The sequence below is a fragment of the Chionomys nivalis genome, chromosome 15 (genome assembly GCF_950005125.1).
Source record: "Chionomys nivalis chromosome 15, mChiNiv1.1, whole genome shotgun sequence".
Taxonomy (NCBI): domain Eukaryota; kingdom Metazoa; phylum Chordata; class Mammalia; order Rodentia; family Cricetidae; genus Chionomys; species Chionomys nivalis.
The window spans coordinates 67,943,259-67,971,244 of record NC_080100.1 but is presented as its reverse complement, the minus strand read 5'-3'; the positions used below and the strand labels follow the sequence as shown (position 1 = coordinate 67,971,244).

At 42.9% G+C, this 27,986-nt stretch overlaps 1 protein-coding gene across 1 annotated transcript; it reads right to left on the bottom strand.

The window, feature by feature from the left end:
• Window positions 1–36: 36 nt before the first annotated feature.
• On the bottom strand, window positions 37–27,986 carry Arsk (arylsulfatase family member K). Its single transcript, XM_057789710.1, has 8 exons — window positions 27,817–27,986; window positions 24,074–24,203; window positions 21,478–21,637; window positions 12,743–13,025; window positions 9,881–10,052; window positions 8,048–8,272; window positions 3,442–3,666; window positions 37–718 (listed from the first exon to the last, which is right to left on the bottom strand). Exons 1-8 carry the CDS (start codon window positions 27,940–27,942, stop codon window positions 399–401), a joined length of 1,641 nt encoding a protein of 546 aa, XP_057645693.1. The 5' UTR covers window positions 27,943–27,986; the 3' UTR covers window positions 37–398.

Here is a 27,986-nt window from a genome sequence, read left to right as displayed (position 1 = left end):
GGGCCTGCCTGCCGGTGCCTCCGCCGCCCGGAACTCTACATATTCTTTTTTAAACACAAAAATAAAATCAGCTATGTTCAGAGTCTGTGTCCCATTTAATAGTTCTAACACATCAAATACATTCAAAGAGTTGCATCAAAAACAAGCAAGTCATGAAACATCATGATTCATAAGTAATAACCAACAGTTGTTAATATTTCATATTTTATATTATCCACACAAGAATGTGTGCTCCTCTCCTTTAAATTCTTCTGCTGTTGGACCATCATAGGCCTGCAACAATAAGGTCTTAGCAGTAGCCAGTTCTGAAAATATGTAGTTCTGTAACCACTGGCACTTAAGATATAGTACACATTTTAACAGAAAGCAAAATTAGTAATTACTAAGTCGGTTTCAGTTCATATGTATCCTGGGAAAGTTTTCTTATAGCCTGCAGCTCCCGGAGAGGAGTGGGCTGTGAGCCACTGGTTGATTGCGTCTTCATACTTCCCTGGTTCTTTCTGCCAATCCTGATGCCACCTAAGGTGTGCTATGACAGCTGAGTAATTCTGCCCTGTGCTTTGTTTCCACATGAGAAACTGCTCCTTATTGTACTGATGGACAGAAGCAGACACTTTAGGGTAGTTTATAATAGAACGAAGCTTCTGGTCCAAAGAATAAGTAATTTCTGAAAATTCTGTAGCAATATTTGTTAGCTCATCTGGGTCTGAGGAAAGATCTGAAAGACAAGAAGTGAAAGTTATGTGCTGAATTGTTTTGGAGACTATCACTGTGACAGATACTGCATTAGGATTCATCCATTTTCCATTCTCCGCGGAAGATGGGCAGTGCGCGTTCACGGGTCACATAGTGACGTCATACTCAACCACGTTCTCCTAACATTACAACCCATAATGACTCCGTCATTCAGACCCATGACCACGAAACAAGGAATGGCTACAGATATACACTAACAGCAAAGCCCTTGTGTAACGAGTGAACAGATATCTTCCGGTCACCATCTACCATCCCATTTTTTCTTATGTGTTCTTTAATGTCAGAAACAGCCAAATCCTCATAATTAGCAAGCTGGTTTAGAATGAACTTTTCCTTTCCTTGACTTGACACATAGGTGGTTCACAAGTGCCCACTTACAGCCATCTCACACTTCCCAGCCAGAACAATCCCTTGTACAAATAACCACATTCACTTCTCACTACATTCTTTTTCTCTTTAAGTACCTTATCGCTAGGGTTTCTGAAAATTACACTAACCAGTGCTGTTCAATTGAGCAAGCAGCCATGGAAATAAGAACTCTTCTCAGTAAGGACCAGTGAGGAATACTGACAAGGGCTTCAGACCCACACACATTCTTTTTACAGGGGATGGGAAGACAGAGGATGTGACAACTCAGGGTACCAATTCTACTGGAAAACAAGCAAGGCAATGACTTATGGGCATGGACTTCAGAGAGTAAGAAAAACTGTGTGCCAGAAATGTTTCTGTGGGTTCGTTTGGGTACACTAGCCAGAAGATGTCGAAAGGCACACTTACGTCTGCCAGCTGACTAAAGATGGCATCTCTAGAGGAAAGAACAGTCCATGAATAAACGCTGGAGAGTACTGTCGTGGTCAGTGTACCTACTAACCCTTCAGTCACATTCACCTTTTGCAGAATATGCTGAAAGTCAAAAATTTCAACAAACTGTAAAGATGTAAATGAATTTTCTTTAGTAATTCATTAAGTGAACTTATCTACTTAAATAGACAAAGTGCTCTGATGAGCTGAGGGGGGAGGAGGGAGAGGAGAGAGAAGAAGGAGGGCTCTGATGAGCTGAGGGGAGTGGAAGGAGAGGAGAGAGAGGAAGGAGGGCTTTGTGAGCTGAGAAAGGATGATGGAATCAGAAACCAGGAACTGATAGAAGATTGTCATCACTTTCCATCATGGTCAGAGCGCTGTTGACTGATGTTTCTGTCCTACCCAGTCACATAGCCGTTTAGTCCCAAATAAACACACAGAAGTCTGCATTAATTATAAACTGATTGGCCTAGTATCTGAGGCTTCTTATTAATTCTTAAAACTTATAATAGCCCATAATTCTTGTCTGTGTTAGCCACATGGCTTGGCACCTTTTTCGATGAGGCAGTCACATCTTGCTTGCTCTGTGTCTGGGTCATAACTGCAGACTGAATCTTTCCTCTTCCCAGAATTCTCGTTGCCCTGCCTCTACTTCCTGCCTGGCTACTGGCCAATCAATATTTATTTAAAATACAGCTGGTGGGGTACAGACCACTGTCCCACAGCAGAGCAGGGGTGCTTCATCACAGGGAGCTGCTAAGGTGTGCCCTTCTGATTAGCTGCTGGGAAGGACTGCTTGACTGCATGGCACCGGGCTCGAGGAACTCTGCTCTGACTTGGTTAGGTTTTCTGGGCCTGATGTAGGACCTCTGCAGATTTCATTCACAGTGTCTATGAAGGTACCTGAGTTTCTCTGCTGAAATGCACGAACACATGTTCATAAACTTAAGGAAGTTAGTCCTCTGGCCCCAAAAGAATTATTTCTGTCAATAATTCTAATATTTGTAATTAGGAGGGAAATTTAGGAAGTAATAAGTATTAACAGTGGCCTTAATAACTATTTTATGTACAACATGGGGATAAAAGATAAGAAAAACTCTAGCCGGGCAGTGGTGGCGCATGCCTTTTACCGCAGCATTCAAGAGGCAGAGGCAGGCGGATCTCTGAGTGCGAGGGCAGCCTGGGCTGTTACAGAGAAACCCTGTATAAAAAAGCAAAATAATAATGATAATGATAAAAATAATAATAAATAAAGATAAAATAAAAGAAAAACTCTTAATCAAAAATTCAGTTTAAAAATGAGTTCACAGAGAATGATGCTAACAGGCATTTTCACAGGTGGAAGGAGCTGTGGGTTTGTGCTTAGACCAGTGCTGAACTTCTAGTTTTATGACTTCCTAGATCTGAGGCCTGCACAGCTGTCAAACTTCCTGTGACCCAACGATATGATCTCACAGGACCATGGTTAACATTAAATAAAGTATCGAGAATGGACAGACTCTCCAGGAGGTAGGCATTGATCTAGAATTGATGAAACTTAGGTGCAATGAGAAGGCGTTGTCTGGGGATGGAGAAACAGAACAAACATGGGAAGACATTACCAAGAAACACACAGTTACATGAGATCTGGACACCAAGCTTCAGGTGCTGATGTGGGAAGCAGAGGCCCCTCTTCTATTAGTGAACACTGGTAACTCATATCACAGATGTTCTTCACCATCAGCAGTCACAGACAACAGAGATCTAAACACTCACTCCAAACCATGAGACTGAGACGACTTATTGTAGCCTGTCCCAGTATGACAAGAAATAGGTATTCATTTGTTTTAACAACAATTATCGACTCCCTTGAGCATTCTATTTAGACTGGATCAAGAAGCTTACCGAAGAGCTGCGGCTGCACGGACGCACCGTCAGAGTAGGCTATATACTTCCACTGGCCTGTTCGCAACATGTAGGTGGAGGCATTTGCATTGCATCCATGGAATTCACTTAGGATCCAGGGCGGACGGTGCATTTTGAATGTCTGCTCATCTGCAGACGCCTCTGATGACAGCACCAACAAAGAGCACCCACTGAGGGTCTGAGGCACAGCGATCCCAGCAATATCTTCAGAACAAAAGTAAAATGCCTTTTTACTAATTCAGTGAGATTATCTTGAAACATGATTTCTATTTTCCCATCACTAAAGGTTGCAGACTAGAGAGCATATGTGGATTTGTAACCTAACTGCCTAGACTGAAGAGCTCACGCGTAGACCATGTTACCTTGAGTGATTCAGTAAGTTCTCTGACTGTTCCTCATCTCTCTCTTTTAAAAATATTTTATTTATTTATTTATTTTTATTTTTATGTGCATTGGTGTTTCCCCTGTATATTTCTCTTTGTGAGAATGTTGGATCCCTGAAACTGGAGTAATAGACAGTTGCAAGCTGTCATGTGGGTGCTGGAAATTGAACTTGGATCCTCTGGAAAAGCAGCCAGTACTCTTAACTGCTGAATCATCTCTCTAGCCCCATGTTTCCTCATTTCTAAGAGAGGTATAATAAGATTACTTCTATCTCAAATGTTCATTTTTGGTGAAAACTAGCTAACTCACTTAAATTTGAGAACATTGCCTGACACACTTAGCTCATGGGACAGTAATAAGGCCTACGCAAAGAGGGGCTAGTAGTTAAAAACGATTACAGAGTTAAAGAAAAGCAGGTAATGTATTGTAGATAAAATTTATTGTTGCTGTGTCTTATGAACTCAAAAGTGGTGCACGGTCCATCCTGTACTCTGGAGTGACTTAATGATTATTTCCACCTGTCAAATACTCAGACTAAGAGCACACGAAATAAGTCACTTACAAAAGGGATGCATGTCAAACACATCAGTGGAACTGAATTGAGGGCCCAGATATAAATCCACATACCTGTGGACAACTGATTTCTGATAAGGAAGCTGGAAATACACAATAGAGAAAAAAAGAAAGCATCTTCAGCAAATAGTAGCTGGTTATACTGGATGTTGGTATGTAGAAAAGTGCAAATAGATCCATAGCTATCTCCCTGCACAAAACTCAAGTCCAGGTGGATCAAAGACATCAACATAAAGCCAGATAAACTGAATCTGACAGAAGAAAAAGTTGGGACTAGCCTTGAATGCATCGGCATAGGAGACAACTTTCTGAACAGAATTCTAGTAGCACAAGCACTAAGATAACAAATAGGACCTCCTGAAACTGAGAAGCTTCTGTAAGGCAAAGGACAGTGTAAATAAGACAAAACAGTGGCCTACATAATGGGAAAAGATCGTCACCAACCCCACATCTAACAAATGACTGATCTCCAAAATACATAATGAACTCAAGAAACTAGACATCAAAAAACCAGGTAGTTCAATTAAAAATGGGGTGCAGATCTAAACAGAGAACTCCCAACAGAAGAATCTCAAATGGCCAAGAAATGTTATTAAAGAGATATTCAACATCTTTACTCATCAGGGAAAGACAAATCAAAATGATTCTGAGATTCCATCTTATACCCACGAGAATGGCTAAGATCAAAAACACAGGCAACAGCTCAATCTGCTCAATATCATGGAACAAGGGGAACACTCTGCCATTCTTGGTGGGACTGCAAACTTGTTCAGTCACTTTGGAAATCAATATGGCAATTTCTCAGAAAATGAGAAATTGATCCCCTCAAGATCCAGCTATACCAGCTCTGGGCATACAACCAAAGGACTAGTCACCATACCACATGGATAGTTTCTCAGTTATGTTCACGCAACTTTATTCATAACAGCCAGAAACTGAAACATCCGAGATGTCCCTTAACTGAAGAATAGTTAAAGAAAATGTGGTACAGTTACACAATGGAGTACTACTCAGCTTTTAGAAACAATGACATCATGAAATTTGCAGGCAAATGGGTGGGACTATAAAAAAATCATCCTGAGTGAGGTAATCCATACCTAGGAAGACAAACATGATATGTTCTAATAAATGGATATTAGCTATAAAGTACAGGATAACCATGTTAGAATCCACAGACCCCTGGGAAGGGGAAAGAGAATAAATTTCTTAGGTGGACTGGGGTTGAGAAGAATGGGAACAAGAAGGATTAGAAGAGGGGGCGGAGCAGGGGAAAAGTACTGGGAGACAAGGGGAATTGGGGGACATTTCTGGGGTGAGGTAGAAACCTAAAGCAATGAAAACTCCTAGGAATCCACAAGGGTGTGTAGTGGCATTTCATTTGTATTTTAATAAATAAAGTTTGCCTGAAGATCAGAGATTAAAACAGCCCCACTAGTTGGTTTTACAGACCAGGTAATGTTAACACACACCTTTAATCCCAGTAGCCACACTAGTTTGTTATAGAAACTGGGTGGTGCATATCTTTAATCCTAGTGGTGCACGTCTTTAATTCCAGCACTACAGAGGATTATAAAACGGGAGGAGACAGCTCACAGTCTCATTCTGAGATTCCTGGAGGCAGGATGCTATGTTTGGAGAGGGGGAAACTGTAGCTGGGACTAACACATGAGAGAAGGAGGTACAAAGAGGGAGCATTTCAAGCTGACCTGAAGGAGAGCGCTCTGGACTAAGCGCTCTGACACCGATGCCCTGGAAGAAAGGATGGGTCACGGGTGGACCAGAGCCAGGACAGCTCCTGAAAGGCCTCAGTCCCGTGTCCAACCTAGCTTGTATTCTCACTTTATACTATAGAACCACAAGGTGGGTCGGACAAGCAACCTAGATTTTACAGAAACGACTGGCTGTTAACTGGCATGTACCCCGTGTTAACCCCAAGTAGTAGCTCTTTCTCCAGGTCATTCTCTTCCTGGTATTAAGTAGAGTCATGCTTGACAAAGAGGCTGTACTAGCAGAGCTTTAAGTGAACCACTAAAAAAATAACGAATCGGAATCTAATAACTACTCTTTCCTACCTTATTCTACTTTAAGACAAAAGAAGGGCATCGAGTGGGAAAGTGGCGGAGGCCTGGCTGCATGTGGTCATTGCTCTGCAACAAAGGGAAACCAAGCGACGAATGAGCAACCAGAGACTGAAATTCCAAAGCTAGAAAGATGTTCAAGCACACAATAACAAAGGAGACAGCTCTGCTTTAAATCAACATCCAGCAGAAGGAAGAAAATAAGAACCTGTACTGCTTTGATTTTTTTAAGGTAGGTATTTCACATTTTACCATCTCCAAAGGAGAGAAATAAGTTATCATTCACCAACACATACAAGTCAATGGTGATTTTTGTAAAACATAATGCCACGGAACAGAACTGTAGTATTTAAACACTGATGAACTTAAATGACACTTCTGGGGACTGGAGAGATGGCTTGGCAATTAAGAGCACTGACTACTCTTCCAGAGGGTTTGAGTTCAATTCCTAGCAACCACATGGTGGCTGACAACCATCTGTAACAGGATCTGATAACCTCTACTGGTATGAAGGTCTACATGCAGAGCATCACACATAAAATATAAATAAATAAAAAAAATCAAAAAGCAAGTGGAACAAAACGTGAGGTGCCATCCAGTAAACTTCTTGCTTATAGGTTCCCATCGTGAGTTCCTGCCCTGACTTCACTGGATGAGGTACAAGCTGCAAGATGAAATAAATTTACTCTGCTAAATTAAAACACAATAGTTTTAGACAATTTTCCTTAGTCTATGACCTACAATAGAAACAGCAGTCCAAATGTTACTACTACGGACCTTTGGGTATCTCTACAGACATTGAGAAGCAGGACATAAAGTAAACAGTGTACAGCTAGGAAATGTGTTTGAGGGGACATATGTTCACACTATTAGACAGAGAATGAGAACGGCCTGTATGGGCTCATATATTTGAATACATGGTGGAGCCTTCCCAGTTGGTGGAACTGTTTGGGAAGGATTAGGAGGTGTGGCCTTGTTGGAGGAGGTGTGTCACTTGAGGCAGGCTTTGAAGTTTCAAAAAACTCATGTGATTCCCGGTGCTCTTTCTCTGCCTCAACGTATGGATCACTATGCAAGGTCTGAGCTGTTCTTACCACCATACTAGGCTTTTGTTCCACCATCATAGACTCTCAGCCTCTGAAAACATAGTCAATTAAATTCTTTTAATAGTAGCCTTGGCCATGGTGCTTTGTCTCAGCAATAGAAAAGTGACTGATGGGCCCTGTAAAACGTGGAGAGAAGATTCAGTAGTAGAAATACTTATATTCTAGGGAGGTGGGGGCAGAAAGTTGTATATAAGTAAATAAGATAAAGGTATGCATCCCAAAATCTGATGTGTCTTATTTTATAGTCGTATCCAGATTGTGAATCCTTTGAAGAGAAAATGACTAAAGAGAGTGAAGGCCATTAGAACTGAGGAACATTGTCCTTGTTTCTCAGAGTACGAATCTGACTCAGAACGAGAGTTGCTCAAGTTAGTGGGATTCTGAGTACTTCACTTGTTTCTCTCCAGCTTTACAAACAAATATTTCCATAAACACAGCACTTACCAAGCATTGTAGGGTAAATATCCACAAGAGAAACCACATTTGGTACTTGTAGGTTGGTCTTAATTCCTGGTCCCATGATCAGAAGTGGAACATGGGTACTGGCTTCATACATACTCATTTTATAGAACTGGCGGTGTTCCATGGCCATCTCGCCATGGTCTGAAGTGTATATAACAATGGTTTTCTGAAGAAGATCTAACTTGCGGAGAGCCAAAATAATTTCACCTACCATAGAAATCAAGAAAGTTCTTTGGATTAGCTTTAGTTCACGCTTTAGTTTGCCACACTAAGTTCAAACGAGCGCACTCAGAGCTTGTTGCAGTACTTCTTACCACCTAAGTAGAACCTCATGGCCTCCATGCTTTCTCCTCAGCTGACACTCAGTATCTGCCCGACCACCTCTTTAGCTTCTGTCAGAGAACACTGAGACCAGGGCGGCTTCTTCCTCTCAGTGGGGACAGACAGGCAAGTCTGGATGTCACTCTGCACATGACTCAGATGTTAATGAGACTGCTATCACTACAGACTCAAGCTCTCTACACAATAAGAGGGGTTAGGAGCAAACCTAAGTTCCCAGCTATTCCTTCTCCTAGCCCCTCGTACAACTGCTCTTATAGCTGGCTTAGTTGTGGATATCCCGCCTTAAAGGAGGAGGAGCCATGAGCACATAGAGGGACTTGGGGAAAAACTGAGCAGAGATGTTCCGAGAGACCTTGTCTCTTTGACTTGAAAGTTGCTCCTCACTGGAATTATGGGATTCACAATAAAGCATAGTGCAGAGAAAGGAGAAAATATCTTTATTTTCCTAGATCTTGAATTTGGGGAGCGAAGGTCTATATTAAATACGTGCATTTGAAGGTCCAGTCAGAGTACAGGGAAGGCACATGGACCTCTGTTTACCATGACTTGATGCTAAGAAGCAGAACACTTTTGGAACAATAGATTGACTCATGGGTCCTCTGAAGAGCAGCAAGTACTCTGAAGCACTCTGGAAGACATTTTTATTTTATTTTATTCTTCTCTCATATGTTAGATCCTGGCTGCAGTTTCCCTCCCCTCCCGTTTCTCCCCCCAGAACACATTTGAAGATGTCTCAAATGATACTGTGAAGCAAACATGAGTGCTATGTTGTCTTCACAATACCTTAACCTACCATCTGCCCCTACCCTAAGACTGACATTCACAAGATTCATATTGGACTTTTCTTATTTTTTATATATGAGTGATTGCATAGAAATAATTTCACCTACAATTTTTTAATCAGAAAGTGACTTTTTCTATCTTTACATAAAAATGTTGCTTGATAACTAGTGCTATGTCATGTATGTCATGAGTATAAGTGACAAATTAAATCTGTTGGGAGAAAAGTTAAAGAGATTTTTCTACTCTTAACTCCTCTGTGTCTCTGTCAATTTAACTCCTGATGGCCACTCTCCTGAGTGTCCAAAGGTGTTTGCAAAAACCAAATTGATTCTTCTACATCAGTGTTTGGGAAGCGGAACTTTTCATCTCTTGGAAGCTAAGCTGCCTGTCACATTCAGCCAAGTACAGACAAGACCAACAGTGTTTTGTTTTAAGCAGAAAACAGCTTTCTATGACTTTTTATGCATGAACAAAGCTGAGTACTTATGAATAATTAAAATAGAAAGGGCTCTTTTCCTCTGTTGTTAGTGTATTTTTATGAGTATCTCCAAGGTTCTACGTCTTGGGATTTAAGCAACTGCTTTAAGAGATCTCTGAGGATGCTCCTGCAAGCCCCAACCGACAGTCACAGCATGTTGGAAAAACATTACCCTTTTCTTCCTGCAGTTGCTTATTAATTATGCCACCTACCTAGCATGGCATCTGTCTCCGCACACATAGCATAATAAAACGCTCTAATGCTCTTAATTTCCTTCCTGGTAAACTTCCCCGTGCAGTTTTTTGTGTAGGAAGAGTAATAGTCCACAGGGTGCATTTCCGACAAAGCTGACCACTTTGGGATTTTGATGGCATCATAAGCTACCTGAAAAGGAGAAGAAAAATCTTTACACCAGCAAAGGTATAATACCGTTTCTTCCCACAGGCCAACTTCACAATGTTCCATACACAGAAGAATTGAAAAGAATGGCAATGAAGCACGCAATTCTCCAAGCAGGAATGGGCTGAGTAAACCTATTTACATGATCAGAAGCAGGAGCGTTTCAGATCTGATGAGCTTTCTTTGCAAAGTCACAGAGAGAATTTGTCTCACAGTGATAAATCCATGAGACACTTCACAAAAGGGAAAAATGAAAGGAAACTCAGGAAGATGAACATTCAGTAAAGAAACAAAGTGTGCCAGTGCTGAAGTGGATTCAAACCACACATATATGAGGTAACCGAAGAAAAGGATGCTCTTGGAATGGTAATGTGTGCCATCTCAAAGAATTCAGATTCACAGAGTCCTGTAGGGACTGGTCACCTATCAAAATCAGGATGACCAGTTTGAAGAAAAGGATTGAGATTTACATTGAGAAACTGGTAAAAATATTCACACCAAAGGAACTCTATATTGGAAGCCAAAAAGTAAAAATTTAGGAAGTTGACCTAAATAGAGAAAGAAATACGGCAATTTGCAAAGCCAAGGGAATACGCTGTTATAGAGCAGCTGCACAGGGGAGGCGGTGGCCCACACTGCAGGTCAGGAGCTGTACAGGGGAGGCGGTGGCCCACACTGCAGGTCAGGAGCTGCACAGGGGAGGCGGTGGCCCACACTGCAGGTCAGGAGCTGCACAGGGGAGGCAGTGGCCCACACTGCAGGTCAGGAGCTGTACAGGGGAGGCGGTGGCTCACACTGCAGGTCAGGAGCTGTACAGGGGAGGCGGTGGCCCACACTGCAGGTCAGGAGCTGTACAGGGGAGGCAGTGGCTCACACTGCAGGTCAGGAGCTGTACAGGGGAGGCGGCTCACAATGTACCTAGTATGCTCTTTATAACACTGATACCAGACATCTCTGTGTTTTCAGCACAATGTACTAAATAATACATTTTCTCTCTCTATTGGCAAATCATGGCAAAATTTTAAATATTTTGACAGATGTTTTTAAAATTTTTAGAAAAAAATGATAAATCTCTTCCTTTGACAATTAAGATGGTTTTTCAGTTTCCTTCTGGGTGTATTTTTACCTTTCTGAATTGGGGATATGAGGCCTGCCCACACTGCAGAGATAATGTCTTCCAGTTTCTTCTTATAAACATACTATATGCAGCTCTATACAAGTAACAAGCACTAACATTATATTTTCAAAATACTATCCTTTTAACAAACTCATTACTATTTTAATTTAAAAGTATAAATTCCCATAAGGTAGTGGGGGCACAGACTTTTAATCCCAGCACTCAGGAGGTAGAGGCAGGCAGGGGTGCCACACCAACTGCAGTGTCGTCTGTGTGACATGACATATGTCATTATGCCAGACAGGAGCTACGTGTCCCATGGGAACTAGGCTTCTTGGAGGTCCATGGTAGACAGCCCGGTATTAGCCACCGCTGAGGCATAGACGGGTTTCTCAATTAGCTGGCTATGAGGGATATGAGCTTTGCACAATTTCTTTCATAATAATGATAGTCTTGGGGCTGGAGAGATGGCTCAGTGGTTAAGAGCATTGCCTGCTCTTCCAAAGGTCCTGAGTTCAATTCCCAGCAACCATATGGTGACTCACAACCATTTGTAAAGAGGTCTGGTGCCCTCTTCTGGCCTGCAGATATGCACACAGACAGAATACTGTATACATAATAAATAAATATTTTTTTTTAAAATAATGATAGTCTTTATATATACAAGACAAGGATCGTTCTCTTCAGGAACAGCTCTGGGATAAGGAAGCACAGTATGGGAATGTATAAGACTACAGCAGAACCTTTGTCATACACAGGGTGTATGATGAGGAAGGGAATAGATGGGTTAATGTTGAACTTTATGGATAGGCTTGCTAGATCCCAACCCCCATGATGTCTGCTGCATAAGAAGGTACTAAAAAGTATAGTTCAACAGGTGCAGAGAACTGATTAGGCATATTTGGTCACTAGATGAAATAAAGGGTTGGGAAGAGGAAGAGCCATGATAGCGATAATGAGGCAGAAACTTTCTATTCATAAGATGAAACCACTTGTCTGAGGTTTATGTTCCCAAGGACAAGATTTCCTCTTCTAAGGATGCTTTATGTCTAACACCTGTTCCTGATAATGTACTTTTCTTAAATATTGCCGATGTGACTAAAAGAAGCTTTCATACTGTGCCAACCAATGATACATGACCTTCTGATTTGTTCTTTGTTTGAATACTATATAATGAAAACGTGAATTCAGTAAAATCGCAGCAGATTCCAACCACTCTCTTGTGTGTTTTGTCTGTCTGTCATTCGCCAAACTTGTGCCTTCCTGTTACCAGGACCCTGCTTCTCCCATGGTCTGAGTGGCTCCCCTGAGCCGGTCAATGGCACAGGGGGATCTCTGTAAATTCAAGGCCAGTCTGTTTACAGAACTAGTTCTGGGGCAGCCAGGGCTGTTACACAGCGAAACCCTGTCTCAAAACAAACAAAAACAAAACAAAACAAAAAAGGAAAAAGTGTAAGTTTCCAATTTTTCAAAAAAATAATAAAAGTAAAACTGACCTGGCACCAGGGGCTCTGCGTGTGACATGAATGTCTATTTTTGGCACACATAGAATACTTACTTTTTCAAGCCAATACAGAGACGTTCGAAAAGTAGAAGAGCCGAAGTTTTCCCCTGAAGAAGGTGAAGGGTAAGGGTGGGGCAGATTCAGTCCCAGGTAAAGCACAAATGGCTTGGTGGAGTTAATGGCTTCCTGCCTCAGCCAGTCGACGGCTCTGTCTGTATTCTGCCAGTCCCCTGCCATCACTCTCCTTCTGTTCTTGTCTGGGATAAGATTAACCATAGGCCTGCCTTCTTGTCTGAGCAAGAATGCAACGTCCCTTGTCCACGCTTCCACACGGTTACTGAGGGTAAAGAACATAAGCAGTTCAGAAAACATTCATGCCGTCTTAGAAACTGGCTCTACAAATGCTGGAAAGAAACAGGGAAACAGTGTTAAGATTTCCTTAAGTGTTTAGACAATTGTATCACAACACATCTCAGTTAAAAAGTTAAATATTACAGCTTTAAAAACCATGGAAAATAATTGAACATTCATTTGTGCTAAGGTTATGACAGATTGCATAGACTAGTAATTTTTCTTACAGAAAGATATTTAGTTGTGCTGGCTGGTCTTATGTCAATTTGACATAAACTAGCGTTATCTGAAAGGAGGGAACCTCAATTGAGAAACGATTTCCGTAGATCCAGCTGTAAGGCATTTTTTAAATTAGTGATTGATGGGTGGGGGCAAGCCCCTTGTGGGTGGTGCCAGCCCTGGGCTAGTAGTCCAGAGTTTTATAGGAAAGGACACTGAGAAAGCCGTGGGGAGCAAGCCTGTAAGCAGCACCCCTCCATGGCTTCTGTGTCAGCGCCTGCCTCCAGGTCCCTGCCCTGCGTGAGTTCCTGTCCTGACTTCCTCCAGTGATGAACTTGATGTGGAAGTGTAAGTCAAATAACCCTTTCCTCCCCAAGCTGCTTTGGTCATGGTGATTTAGCACAGCAATAATAACCCTAAGTAACACATTAGTTAAAGTATTTCATATTCCTAGTAATGTTCTTTCCCATTGCTTTCTCTGCTAGGAATGCTTATGCTGCTCCAGCTGCTGGTAGGAATGCTGGTTTACCCATGCACTGCTGAAGGAGCTGTGGGCTGTGTTCCTACCGCCCGGCTCTCAGCCACCAGGTAGCTTTACCCGAAATAACAACACACAAACTGTATTCATTTAAACACTGCCTGGCCCATTAGCTCTAGCTTCTTACTGGCTAATTCTTACATCTTGATTACCCATTTCTATTAATCTGTGTAGCACCACAAGGTGCGCTTACCAGGAAGATTCTAGCCTACGTCCATCCTGGGTCGGAGCTTCACCTTGTCTGCCCTAGAGAGGAGAGCTATCGAGTCTGAGCTCACTTCCTCTTCCTCCCAGCATTCTGTTCTGTTTACTCCACCCACCTAAAGGCTAGCCTATCAAATGGGCCAAGGCAGTTTCTTTATTAGCCAATGACCTTCCTCCATCACATGCACCTTCAACTATTTATTTAAACCTCACTAGGAAATTATAAAAAGTCTGAAAAATTTCATATTCTTTATATGCCTAATTTTTAATTTTAACATTTCTAGCTTCCTATCAGAAAGAGGTGCTAAAAGAAAGGCAGTATTATTCACGGTAACTGCAGTGAGATAGAGTGGACAGACAGGCAACAACTGGAAAGACGCAAAGTAAATCAGGGTGTCCTTAAGGTGGGGGCAAATCAGGTCAACCAAGGAATAGTTTGGGGGAGGTGAGATGGCTCAGCAGATAAAAGCACTGGCCACACAAACTCGAAAACCCAAGTTCATTCTCCAGAACCTACATGACGGAAGAAGAGAACGGATTCTAGAAAGTGGTCCTCTGACCTCAACCCGCACCACGGCGTGTGAGCATGCAAGTGTCCCCTCTTTCTCCTCCCCCACCATATACACACAGAACTTTTAAAAGAAGAAATTAAACGGACTCTCAAAAAATTCAACAGACTGCCAGGCACAGTGGTGCATGCCTTTAATCCCAGGACTTGGAAGGCAAGATATACGTGGGTAGGTTTCTATGTTTGAGGCCAGCCTGTTCTACAAAGAGTTCCAGGACAGCCAGGGCTATACAGAGAACCCTCTCTTGAAAAACAAGCAAATGGCCGGGCGATAGTGGCGCACACCTTTAATCCCAGCACTCGGGAGGCAGAGGCAGGCGGATCTCTGTGAGTTCGAGACCAGCCTGGTCTACAGAGCTAGTTCCAGGACAGGCTTCAAAGCCACAGAGAAACCCTGTCTCGAAAAAAACCAAAAAAAAAAAAAAAAAAAAAAAAAAGAAAAACAAGCAAACAAAAAGCAAAAGCAAAACAATCAAAAAACAATATAACCCCCCTAAAACAATGTAAAGCATTCATCCACCAGAGAGAGAGTGTATAGAGAAAATGAGCTATATATACACGGGAGGAGTGCTCAGTGCAGAAAAATGACATTCTGCCATGTGTGCTAACACAGTTGGAACTCCGCACTGTGTTAAGTGAAGTCAGGCACAGAACACAAGTAGGGCATGGTCTCACTTCTTGAAAAAGTAGATCTGGAAGTTGGGACTAGACTTGTGGTTCTCACAGGCTGAGGGGAGTGTGGCATGGCATAAGTGGAGAAGCACACACTGCGGGATCAACCTTATAACAACGTCCTAAGCAGAAAGCCAACCTGCTTTCCTATTACGTGGTGAGGTAGGCAGATATTTACCAAGCACTTCAGAATATTAAGGACTCTGGGAGTTTTTGCCCTGAGAAGGGATGTATGAGGATACGGTGATGGTCAGCTCTGACAGCCAAGGAATCACCAAGGAGACTAACCTCAGGGTACCTCTGAGCGAATGCATCTAGATTAGGTTAACTGAGGTGTGAAGAATCACTTAATGTGGGCAGTGAGAAGGCACCAGGCAGGGCACCCTAGGTGAATGTGGGCTTGGAGCCAGGGGCCCGACCTGCATGGCTGCTCCCACTTACCACGACTGGCCTTGTCATAGCCAATCCCCCTTCCCCCAGCTCTGCACTTCTGGTTTACCACTTGTCCATTCCCTGGTGAGGCTGGACTGCTACCTCCATCCTGGTCAGCTCCTGAGCTCTCCAGCCTGCAAGGTCTGGGCAGGCTAGAGTCGGCCAATCAGAAACGGGCAGATCCTGCAACTCCTCCCTCTCCCGATAGGCTGCACCTTCCTTGGGCTGAGGTCTTAGGTCTTGTAATGAGTAAGAGAAGGAAGTGAGCAAGCAGCAGCTTCCAGCCTTCTCTGCTGGCTGACTCAAGATTCGGGGTTATGAGCACGTCACGTTCTTCTTGTCCTGACCTTCCTGATAGGATGAACGGTCCCTTTGAACTGTGAGCCAAATCCTGCCCTTTCTCCTCCACTTTGCTTTTGTCAGGTATTTTATGGCAACAAAGTAACTAATATAAAGACCAACTATGATTTGTGTATTATACAATGTATACATTTTATAGAAACATTTCATGGCACGCCATAAATAAGAAAATCTCCTAGTTACTTTTCCATTGCTGTGATAAAACACCATGACCATGGTAACTTATAAAAGAAAGCATTTATTTAGGATTTATAATTTCAGGGGGCAAGGACCATCACGGCAGGGATATCGGGAGCAGGCAGACAGGCATCATGCTGGAGCAGTAACTAAGATATTACTTCTTATTTCCTAAGCAGGAGGCAGAGAGAGCTAACTCAAAGTCCACCTTCAGTGACACACCTTCTTCAAGGCCATACCTCTTAATCTTTCCCAAACAGTTCCACCAAAAGGGACCAACAAATGAGCCTATGGGGGCTATTCTCATTCAAATTACTACATTCTACTCCCTGACTCCCAAAGACTTGTGGTCATATCATAGCGCAAAATTCATTTAGTCCAACTCTAAAAAGTCCTTATAATCTGTCATAATCTCAACACTGTTTAAAAGGTCAAAGTCCAGAGTCTCTTCTGAGACTCATGGCAATGTTAACAGTAAACACAACCAGCTTACATACTTGTCATATATAATAGCACAGTGTAGTAGGAGCTGCGGGCTGCGTTCCTGCCACCCAGCTCCCGGCCGCCTGGCTAGCTTATGCCCCAAAATAACGACACACAAACTGTATTCATATAAACACTGCTTGGCCCATTTCTATTAATGTGTGTAGCACCCCGAGGTGCGCTTACCAGGAAGATTCTAGCCTACGTTCATCCTGGGTCGGAGCTTCATCGCATCTGCCCTAGAGAACAGTGGAATGGCGTCTGAGCTCACTTCCTCTTCCTCCCAGCATTCTGTTCTGTTTACTCCACCCACCTATGTTCTAACCTATCAGGCCAAGCAGTTTCTTTATTAATTAACCAATGACCTTCCTCCATCAGCACAGAATATATATTAGCATTCCAAAAGAGAGGAATGGCGGCATACTGAGGGAATATTGGACCCAGGCAAGACCAGAACCTATCAGGGCAAACTCTAGACTCCTTGACTGAAGTCAAATGGCTTCGATGGCTTAACATGTCCAGCTTTGCTGACTACAACACACTTCTCTCTGTTAGTCTGGTCCCACTCTCTGTATTCAGGTCCCTGCAGACACCACATGGTTCTGGTGTCTCCAACACCATCCAGGCTTCACTATTATAGCTTCGCCCAAAGGCCTGCCTCTCAGGGCCTCCACGCAGGGACTCCCCTGAGTTTCCTTAATCACAGGCCAAGGAAGATCCCATGATCCTTTATTCCTGTGCCCTTCAGGACTCTAATGCCGGAAGCATGTGGCCCCATGCTGCCAGGTCTGTGTGCTTGCTTGGGATGGAACTCGGCCCCTCCCTGATTTATATTTGCCTAAGTTTTCCTTGGTAGCTGCTTTTTAGGAGGAATAAAAATCTTTCACAAATTGCAGGGTTAGCTGGGTAGGACCTCGCCCGAGCCGCTGCCATCATTCAACTTTGACTCCATCGGCTTCGGCTCCTAACATGGAATCTCCTGCTGCTCTATCAGTCCTCTAGCTGTGCATTTCGGGTTTCCGTTTGCCCTGCTCATTCTCTTTTTACACAGACCTGCATAACAAGCAATAATACCACAGAGTCAACATTAGGTTGTCTTGAAATGTCCTGGACCAAGAACATCATTCACTGTTTTTCAGTTTAGACTCAGGAAAATTTGGAGACAATGTCAGGAAGCAGCCACATTTTTGCTAAAATATCACAAGAATGGCAATTTCTAACATTGTTCCCCTCTGAAACCTTGAGCTGGGCCCCCATAAGTCCACACTGCTCTCTGTAACACTGTCTTCCAGGCTCCTACGAGGCTGTCCCATTAATCCCCATTCATAGCATTCAATGGCTTTCCTAATCCAAAGCCCTCAGGTCTTCCCTGCACAAGCAGCATGATCAGACCTGTCTCTGCAACAGAACACTCCCTGATTCCAGTTTCTGTCCTACTACTCATTTTTTGACTGCTGTGATAAGAAACTACGACCAAGGCAACTTATCAAAAGGCATTTATTTGGACTTACAGTTTGGGGGTTATGATAGTCATGTCAGGGAGCATTACAACAGCTCCCTGTTAGAATGTTGGAGCGGTAGCCAAGGGTGCCGTCTCAACCCACAAGCATGAAGCAGAGAGAACTAACTGAGAATTGTGTGAGCTTCTGAAAGCTCAAAGCTCACCCCCAGTGACACACGTCCTCTAAGCAGGTCACACCTCACACCCTTTCCTAGTCGTTCTACCAACTGGGGGTCAAGTATTTAAATATACGAGCCTATGCGGCAGCTCTCACTCAAACCACCACAAGTGCATTTTCTCTATAAAAATAAAGGGAAATATTTTCAGGAGAAATTTGTGCAATTCCATGAAATAATGGGAAATGTAAATCACTTCAGAAAGGCAGGAGTTGTAAGGCTTGTTGACTGGATCCACATCACTCCAATCTTTCCCACAGAACAGATTTTTATTCTGCACCAGGAACTGCCACAGACAGTTTCATTTATTCCGGTTACAGTATCTTCAATGTTAACCAGATAAGACTCAGCTGTTCAATAAGTGAACAGATTCCAATTTACAAATAGGAGTCCCCAAACTTAAGGGAAATTAAGTTTTCTGCCCAAGGTGAGAATGATGGTAAGCAGGATAACATCACTCCTCATACTACATGTTGTCTGCCCTCCTTTCTGCTAAATTCTTTTATTTTTAGATTTATTTATTTATTATGTACAAGGTGTTCAGCCTCCATGTATGCCTGCAGGCCAGAAGAGGGCACCAGATCTCATTACAGGTGTTTGTGAGCCACCATGTGGTTGCTGGGAATTGAACTCAAGACCTCTGGAAGAATAATCAGTGCTCTTAACCTCTGAGCCATCTCTCCAGCCTCCTCTGCTAAATTCTTAAGGCAAAGCAAAATAGAGGGTGAGATTTTACCCAGAAGGCTGACCTTGGACAACAGTCCCTGGTGAAAGCACATTAAGGACACGCATTAGCGCATGGCATGAATCTAGAATATTAGTGGGCAGGGTCATATAAACCATGCTGGAGATGTGGGATTCTAATGACATCAAGGAAGAATAACTCATGGGTTCAAAGCAGGTCAGTCATGTGATTGATCAGGTGTATATTTATAGATCACTGCTGAGTCCAGCTGGAGGCCACTGATAACTCAGGGAGCAATGACAGGAGCCTGAGGGGGGCAGACGGTGAACAAGCTGGGGATGCTCTCCCGCAGTAGGGACACCACCGTGATGGGAGACAGAAGGGGCAGACGGTGAACAAGCTGGGGATGCTCTCCAGCAGAAGGGACAGCACAGTGATGGGAGACAGAAGGGGCAGATGGTGAGCAAGCTGGGGATGCTCTCCAGCAGAAGGGACAGCACAGTGATGGGAGACAGAAGGGGCAGATGGTGAGCAAGCTGGGGATGCTCTCCAGCAGAAGGGACAGCACAGTGATGGGAGACAGAAGGGGCAGATGGTGAGCAAGCTGGGGATGCTCTCCAGCAGAAGGGACAGCACAGTGATGGGAGACAGAAGGGGCAGATGGTGAGCAAGCTGGGGATGCTCTCCAGCAGAAGGGACAGCACCGTGATGGGAGACAGAAGGGAGGAGTGTGGCTATATTTTAGAGTTTAAACAGAGAAGGAGAGAAATTTAATATTAGAAAGAACAGCAAAATAACACTCAGATTATTCTAGCATTGGTTTAACCGCAAACTCAGTGGACTACCTCCTTAGGGCTTGCTTAGTAAGTTAGCACAGAATGAATCACTTAAAGCAGAGTGTGCGCTTCCCACCTCTAGAAACGGGAAGTCTGAAGTCAGCCTTCAGTGCCACCCTCCTGCTGAAGGTTCTCTGCCTGACTGTGCTGTGTCTTCCTGGTTGAAGGTGATTCCAGCGATTCTGTCACATCTGACTTGTTATCACTACAGTCTCTGCTTCTGCCCTTAACTGTCCTCGTGCCTTTCCCTTCTTCCAATAAGAGTTTATCCAAAGTACAGAGTGTCATCTTGAGACCTTTAACTAGTTATATCTGCAGTTAACATCTATTTCCATATAAGATAACATTCTGAAGTCCCAATGAAGTCTGGGTGGAACACTGTTCAATTCATGACCTTATGACATTTAGTTTTCAATTCTCTCACTTGTCATGGCTCATCACTATTAATATTGTGACTCTCAATGATCACTTTCTAGGCACAAGGTGCTGCCTAGTCTTCTGTTTTCGTTGTGATTCCCCAGTGTTAGGGAACTGAAGACCACACCCAGGTTTGTAGGAGGAACTTTAGGACTTGGGATATGTTTTTACATCAAAGTGCACAAAGAAAACAGCACATAGAGAAGCAGGGGTGAAGAAGCATAGGCACAAGCTTCTGTGCAGAGAGCTCAGGGCACACCCGGATCTCCCAGTGTGGAACTGTGACGGTGGCGGAAGCGCTGCCTCCAGTCCATGCATGTGCAGAGCCCTGGTGACCCAGACAGCCAGCCCTCCAGTTCTTACTGAAGGCACCCTGGACCTACACCATACCAAAAACCCCTCTGAAGAAAGCTGACTGTTTAACATAAATCACATCACACAAACACCTAGCACATGCCTACAGTCACAGAAAGGTGGAAAACACCCTTGAAACCTGAGTTTCCAGACACCAGCCAGGGCCAACGATATGGGTGGGCAAATATTGTTAAGGTAAATTTCAGGCCTGCACGTTAGCCCTTGTCCAGTTTAGTCATCACATTGGAGTTCAGAGAGTGTAGGCATGTTCAAAATTACAAACTACAGTAGAGAAACTAGAATTCAAAATGAGGCCATAACTCTTTACCACAGTGCGCAGCTGCTTGTTTGTTTTTGTGGTAGTGTGGGTAGAACCCAGTGACCTGTGCATGCTGAGCGCCTTCTCTACCCTGGAGCCAAAGCCCTAGCTAAGCTAGCTGCCTGCCATTTGAAGGTTTACTAAAATGAGAGGAAAGTTACAATAGTTTCAAGTTCAAGAGAACCATCAAAGATAAACAGGCTACTGTTACAAAGATTGTAAAATGAAAAAGATATTATATAACGGAAACTCACAAAGTAATTCAGAGGCTAAGCTATTTCATAAATATTTAAATCCATTAACCATAGATATAAATGTTTTAGACAAAAACCCATCAGAATGTTAACAGTTTAATATTTTAAGAAGATTAAACGAAGTTAAGCTTTAGCCAAATTGGCATACTCGAGGGAGTAAGAGAATTACTCTCAGCCCTGTGGTAAAGTGAGCAAGCAGAGTCTAAGAGTGTGCAGCAGAGGGCGCGTTTGCTTTCATCTTACCTAACGGAATGATGTCCCGAAGTATAGTCTAGTTTTCCAAACTTCTGAGTCCGATAGCCATGCTTCTCCATGACATCCATCCACGTTGTATAATTTGGATCAAGACCCTTAAAATTATTCCAAGATTCTGTTAAGTGAGTGAAGAGGCCACTCCACATCGCTGAGGGGGAAAGAGAAATGAAAGGAATGGATGAAGGTAAAACGTAATCATTACTGGCTGTTTCAGTCTGTGATCCGGAATAAGAAATGCCATCAGCTTCAGCAGGTCCCGGGCATTTCTCACTGGTACCCATTTTATTGGAGGACAAGCCCTACAAGGATTTCTATTCACCAAGGCTGGAGGTTAAGTTGATTAAGGTATTTGTTGTATTTATGGCTGGAATTAAATATAAAGTTTGCACATCATTAGTGTTTTTCAGTCAGAAAAGCTTTCTGTAAGTATTTTTTCTAGTTTTTTTAAACCATAAGTTAGAGTACTGACAATTATAGACATTGTTTCCCTTACCTTTCAAGAACTTTCCTATTCATTATCTTTTCACTAGGTTTTTCTAAGAAAAAGAAAGAAAAAGAGATGCTATGTGTCCTCATTTTCTCAAACTTTAGTAAACACCTCCTCTTCTCATTTCTGGGTGCACACACAGTAGGTTTCCTGTTCTCATTTCTGCGTGCACACACAGTAGGTTTCTGGTTCTCATTTCCGGGTGCACACACAGTAGGTTTCCGGTTCTCATTTCCGGGTGCACACACAGTAGGTTTCCAGTTCTCATTTCCGGGTGCACACACAGTAGGTTTCTTGTTCTCATTTCTGGGTGCACACACAGTAGGTTTCCAGTTCTCATTTCCGGGTGCACACACAGTAGGTTTCCTGTTCTCATTTCTGCGTGCACACACAGTAGGTTTCTGGTTCTCATTTCCGGGTGCACACACAGTAGGTTTCTTGTTCTCATTTCTGGGTGCACACACAGTAGGTTTCCGGTTCTCATTTCCGGGTGCACACACAGTAGGTTTCCTGTTCTCATTTCTGCGTGCACACACAGTAGGTTTCTTGTTCTCATTTCTGGGTACACACACAGTAGGTTTCCGGTTCTCATTTCTGGGTGCATACACAGGTTTCCTGTTCCCATTTCTGGTGCATGCACAGTAGGTTTGAGATACTTTCTTTCCTCTGCATGTGCATGTCAAGGGTATCTCCCTAAACCGTTTTTGAGGTAGGGTTGCTCTCACTGAATCAGGAGCTTGCCGCCTGGCTTGCTTGGCTCGTCAGCAAGCTTCAGGAATCTCTCTGTCTCCTAGTGCTAGCATTACAGGCATGAACTGCCACACCCAGTTTAATATTATTTTTTAGATACACAGGTGTTGGGTATTCAAACTCAGGTCTCTTGCCTTGGGTAAACACTTTATCAAGTGAGTCATCTTCCAAGGCCCTCCTTTCTTTTCTGATATAACAACACACTTACTGAGAGGTGGGGTTGAGTCACAATAACCATAGTCTGGTATGTACTCTTAAGTTATTCAACCTCTTAGTTTTAGTTTTCTTCTGCAAATTGGGCTAATGACAGTAACCATGCTCATAGAAGTATGAGGATTATATACAAAATATTAAGACGATATTTAGAATATCACCAAACATAGCAAGAATACACTAATCACTTTTATCACTATCATCCCTTGTCAAAATATGCTTCTTTTCAGAAAGACCCCTGTGTGAGGCCTGCGGAGTCTACGAGCCACTTTCTCACACTGTTTCAGTTGACAACCACATTTGCACTGTGTGGATGAGACCCTGGGCTGCTTCCTTCACAGGGTCCAAGAGGTTTAGAATCAGCTTACCCATCATGGGCTCCTTCTAGTCAACACAGGAGAGAAGTTAGCAAACACGTTTTACATACGATGTATCTTATCTTTCATCACTGAAATATCAATTAGGATAATATAGGTTTCCTTTAACTGTTAGTGACCAGACAGTTCACAGTGCTGGAAATAAAGTGACCATGGTGACAGCTGAGATCACAGAGACTCTCATCTCAGAGGTTCCATGGCAGATGACCACAGGCTGCACGGAAAGACGCTAAGGAGAGCAAACCATGGCTGTCTGCCAAGTCATTATAGTCAGGTGAGCATGGAGACTCGTGACGGACGTGAATGGTCACAGCAGAGAAAGCAATGAGGTATAAAGTCTGCAATCACTGGGAACTTAAGATACACATGAACATGAGTTCTTCCTGGGAAGAGCGTCCAGAGAGCTGCTGACTCTTCCCAAAGCCTTGTGGAAAGACATCTTAGACACAGAAGTCTCTTGACATCTGCTGGACAGCCAAACAAAGAAATGAAACAGCAACACAGGAACTAGACAGTACCCCACACAAGAAAAAGTTTTTCTTCTGAGAAACAAGAAATTCAAATTCAATTCTAAGTCAAAGAAATTCTTCAGAAAAATCAGAAATTCAAATGACCCCAACATTCACACCATAGAACACACAGCAGTTACCCTGAGGTATTTTTTGTTAGGTACCAGATGCGACTTTAAAATAGGTTTGCATATTTCACACATAGATGTGGTTTTAGGGCTCATCCCGTTCCATTAGCATTGTCATACCTGCACGAGATGGACAGCAGATGGGAGAGTTAGTGTATGCATTCAGGAAGGTGGTGCCATGGGCTTTCATCAAGTCGATAGAGGGAAGTTTTACTACTCGACTTCCGGGTTGAAATGTTAGTCTTCCATCCTGAAATAAAAAATCCAACCACTGTTGATCATCATGTACACAGAGAAGGCAGAGGACAATTTTAGATGTCCATTCTTACCCTTCTACTTTAACTTTTATTGTGCAGATAGCAAACTCAGACCATCTGTATAGTGTATTGCTCCATTTTGCCCACCCCATCCCAACCTAGTCTCTCATCTTTCTACAGTCTCTCTCCTTGAACAGGAGAGGTGATGGCAGCAATGTTCTTTTCATTTCTATCTGCGCTTGCACACGAAAATGTGCTACTTTATGATGCTGCTTCATTGAGCTGTTACTCATACTTAATCCAATATTGGGATTCAAAAACCAAAGACAGGAAGCTAGAAAATTAGGGTTGTTAAATTAAGAAAAGACCATGAAATGCTAAAAATCCAAGGATGTAGAAGAAGGAGGAGGAGAAGGAGAAGAGAAGGAGAAGGAGGAGAAAAAGGAGAAGCAGGAGAAGGAGGATAAGGAGGAGAAGGAGGAAAAGAGGAGGAGAAAAAGAGGAGAAGGAAAAAAAGGAGGACAAGAAGGAGGAGAAGGAGGAGGACGAAGAGGAGGAGGAGGAGGACAGGAGAAGGAGGAGGACAAGAAGGAGAAGAAGAGAAGGATGATGTGGGAGGGTCTTCTATCTATCTGTTGCTTTCATTGGTTAATTAATAAAGAAAACTGCTTGGCCTGACAGGTCAGAACATGGGTGGGTGGAGTAGACAGAACAGAATGTTGGGAAGAAGGGAAGTGAGTCAGTCGCCATGATTCTCCAACCCGAGATGGATGTAGGCTAGAATCCTTCCTGGTAAGCCACCACCTCGTGGTGCTACACAGATTACTAAATATGGGTTAAAGCAAGATATGAGAGTTAGCCAATAAGAGGCTAAAACTAACGGGCCAAGCAGTGTTTAAAAGAATACAATTTGTGTGTTGTTATTTCTGGGGCTAAGCTAGCTGTGTGGGAGCCGGGCGGCAGGAACGCAGCCTGCTGCTCCTTCTACAGGAGGAGGATAAGGAGGAGAAGAAACCCAACTCATTGGATAAAAACTATTTCTTCCTACCATTGCCTCAAATAAGAATACGTTTGTTTGGGGGCGGGAAAGGCGGCTTAGCTGGTGTGAGTACTGCCTGCTCTTCTACAGGACCTGGGCTCTGTTCCCAGTGACCTCATGGTGACTCACACCTGTCTATAAACTGTCTAAATTCCAGCTCATGACACCCTTGATTATGTTATCGAAACCAATTTCCCTTTAATTTTCAACACAAAATTTACAACCCCAAAGGCTTCAATATGTTTGTATGAATTCTCAGGAAGAATAAAAAGCAAGCACTGAGCTATGTTTTAAGAATCTAGTACCTAAATAAGACTGGAGAGAGTTTTATGCTCAAATTCATTTGCATATATTAAGTTAAAGTGCTTCTTGGAAAGTTCTTTTGGAGAATGAAAAAATAATTTAAAAATTATTTTAATAAACTTTAAATACCTGTGTGTTTGTGTCAGGCACCTTGCAACATCTGAGGATACAGTGGTGAGACAGAATAGAGGCCCATTCCCAGCACACCCACAGCCTACTGGGAGAGGTAAAAGAACACTAGAAAATTAACCTGGGTGATGCCCAGTCTCCACCTCCTGGGTGTTGGGGTCAGAGGCAGACATTACCATGCCCTCCTTCTGTGGTGCTGCTGGTTGATCTCATGCTACATGAGGACTGTACCAAATGAGCTACATCGCAACTGTGGCTCTGGTTCTAACAGTTTCCAATTGCTGCTTCTGAGCCACGGCATCATTCCGGACCAAGGAGAACCAAAGGAGAAGTTTAGATGTCACGCATTGTTCTAGTGTATCCTATGGCTGGGACAAACACAACCACAACTCAAGAATTCTAGCATAATATTGCTATGAATAGTCATGTAGAAGTTTTTGTGTGAACTCTGTTTTCATTTCTCTTGTATACAAACTCACAGGAATAGAACTGCTAGATTGCAAAGTAACTCTAGTTAATTTCTGGAAAAACTGTCAAATGCTTTCCAAGGTGGCTTTACCACTTTACAAAGCATTCTCCACAGCAGCGTACAAGGTTTCCAATTCCACCATAGTCTCACAAACTGTGGTCATTGTCTATCTTGTGTGTGTGTGTGTGTAATTAGGATACGGAAGAATTTCTTATATGTTAACTGTATAAAATAATGCAATGGTTTCATACTTTGATCATATCTACCTCCTCCCCCTCCTGGGGACTCCCTGTATCTTCTCAAATAATTCCCTAATACTTTCATGCCTTCTTGATTCTAACTATCCTTATGGGAATGAAATGGTTTGAGCTACATAGAGTCTCACTATGGTTTGACCTACAGTTCCCTAATGATTATCAATGCTAGTAAACGTCTTATGTGCTTATTGGCCACCTGTGTATATTCTATGGGGAAATATTTTTTCAAATCTTTGGCTCCTTTTAAGCTGCCTAATCCAACATTATGAAGATTTGTACTTCCATTTTTATGATGAAGTCTTTAATTCATAAACTCATTTAAGTTAATTTTTACACATGGTGGAAGACAGGGCTCAATTTTGTTCTTTTAATTTAATTTGAAATTAAATATGTGGATATTTAATTTCAGCATTACTTGTTTATCAGAATTTATTTCTAGACTCTTAAATCTATTCTATTGCTTTGAATATTTATCTTTCTGCCTGTAAGATATTATTGTGATTATTGTAGCTTTGTCATAAGCTTTGAAATTGAAAAGAATTATGTTTTATCAGCCTTCTTATTCAAGAAAGTACTTTTTTTTTTTTTTGTCTTTTTGAGACATCAGTCCTGGCTGTCCTGACACTCACTCTGTAGACCAGGCTGGCCTTGAACTCACAGAGATCTGCCTGCCTCTGCCTCTCAAGCACTGGGATTAAAGGTGTGCAGCTCCACTTCCTGGCAAAAGGAGATTAAATTATAAGAACTAATATTTAAATCACTGGTAATACAATTATTAAATGTCAAGATCAGTGGTTCTCAATCTTCTAACGCTGAAAGTCTTTAATACAGTTCCTCATGTTGTGGTGACACCAAAGCATAAGATTGTTTTGTTGCTACTTCATGACCGTAATTTTGCTACTGTTACTAAACGCAACCTAATCTGATATATTCGATGGTCTTAGGCAACCTCTGTGAAAAAGTGGTTCGACCCCAGAAGATTACGATCCATACATAGATTGAGAACCGCTGGTCTAGAAAATTAAATTTCCTTCATTTCTTACCCAAATATTAATTTTTGCAAGTGTGGGTGACTAACACATCATTTTGGAAAACAAATAAGCTTTTATGGAAGTGCACAATGCATTTCCCTTCATAACTGACTTAAACCAGGATACAGGCTAAACATTAATTAATAATGTCAAAAATGCTTTGGTGGACCTAGTCTGGTATTAAAAAGTGAAAAGCTCCGCCCGTGGCGCGCGGGTGTAGTCTCTCTAGAGAGGTTGAGGCAGAAGGGTCGCCAGAGCCTTTTTACTATTACTTTGCAGGTGTGCACAGGCGGGGCCTCTCAACCCCAGGGTCCGCTCTCCCTGAGGGCTCTACGCAGGCTGTGGGCGGCGTCCTTTCGCCTTCCTCCCTCTACTTACGAAGGAGTCACTGGCGACGAGCACCACATTGGGCCTCTGAGCCACTTGCAGCTTCTGCTCTTGGGTTCCGGGGGCGGGCGCCGCGAGCGCAGAGGCCGCGACCACACACACCCACAGCGGCAGCATCGCCGGCAGGGGAGTGCAAACGCGGTTCCGTGCACTGAAGTAAC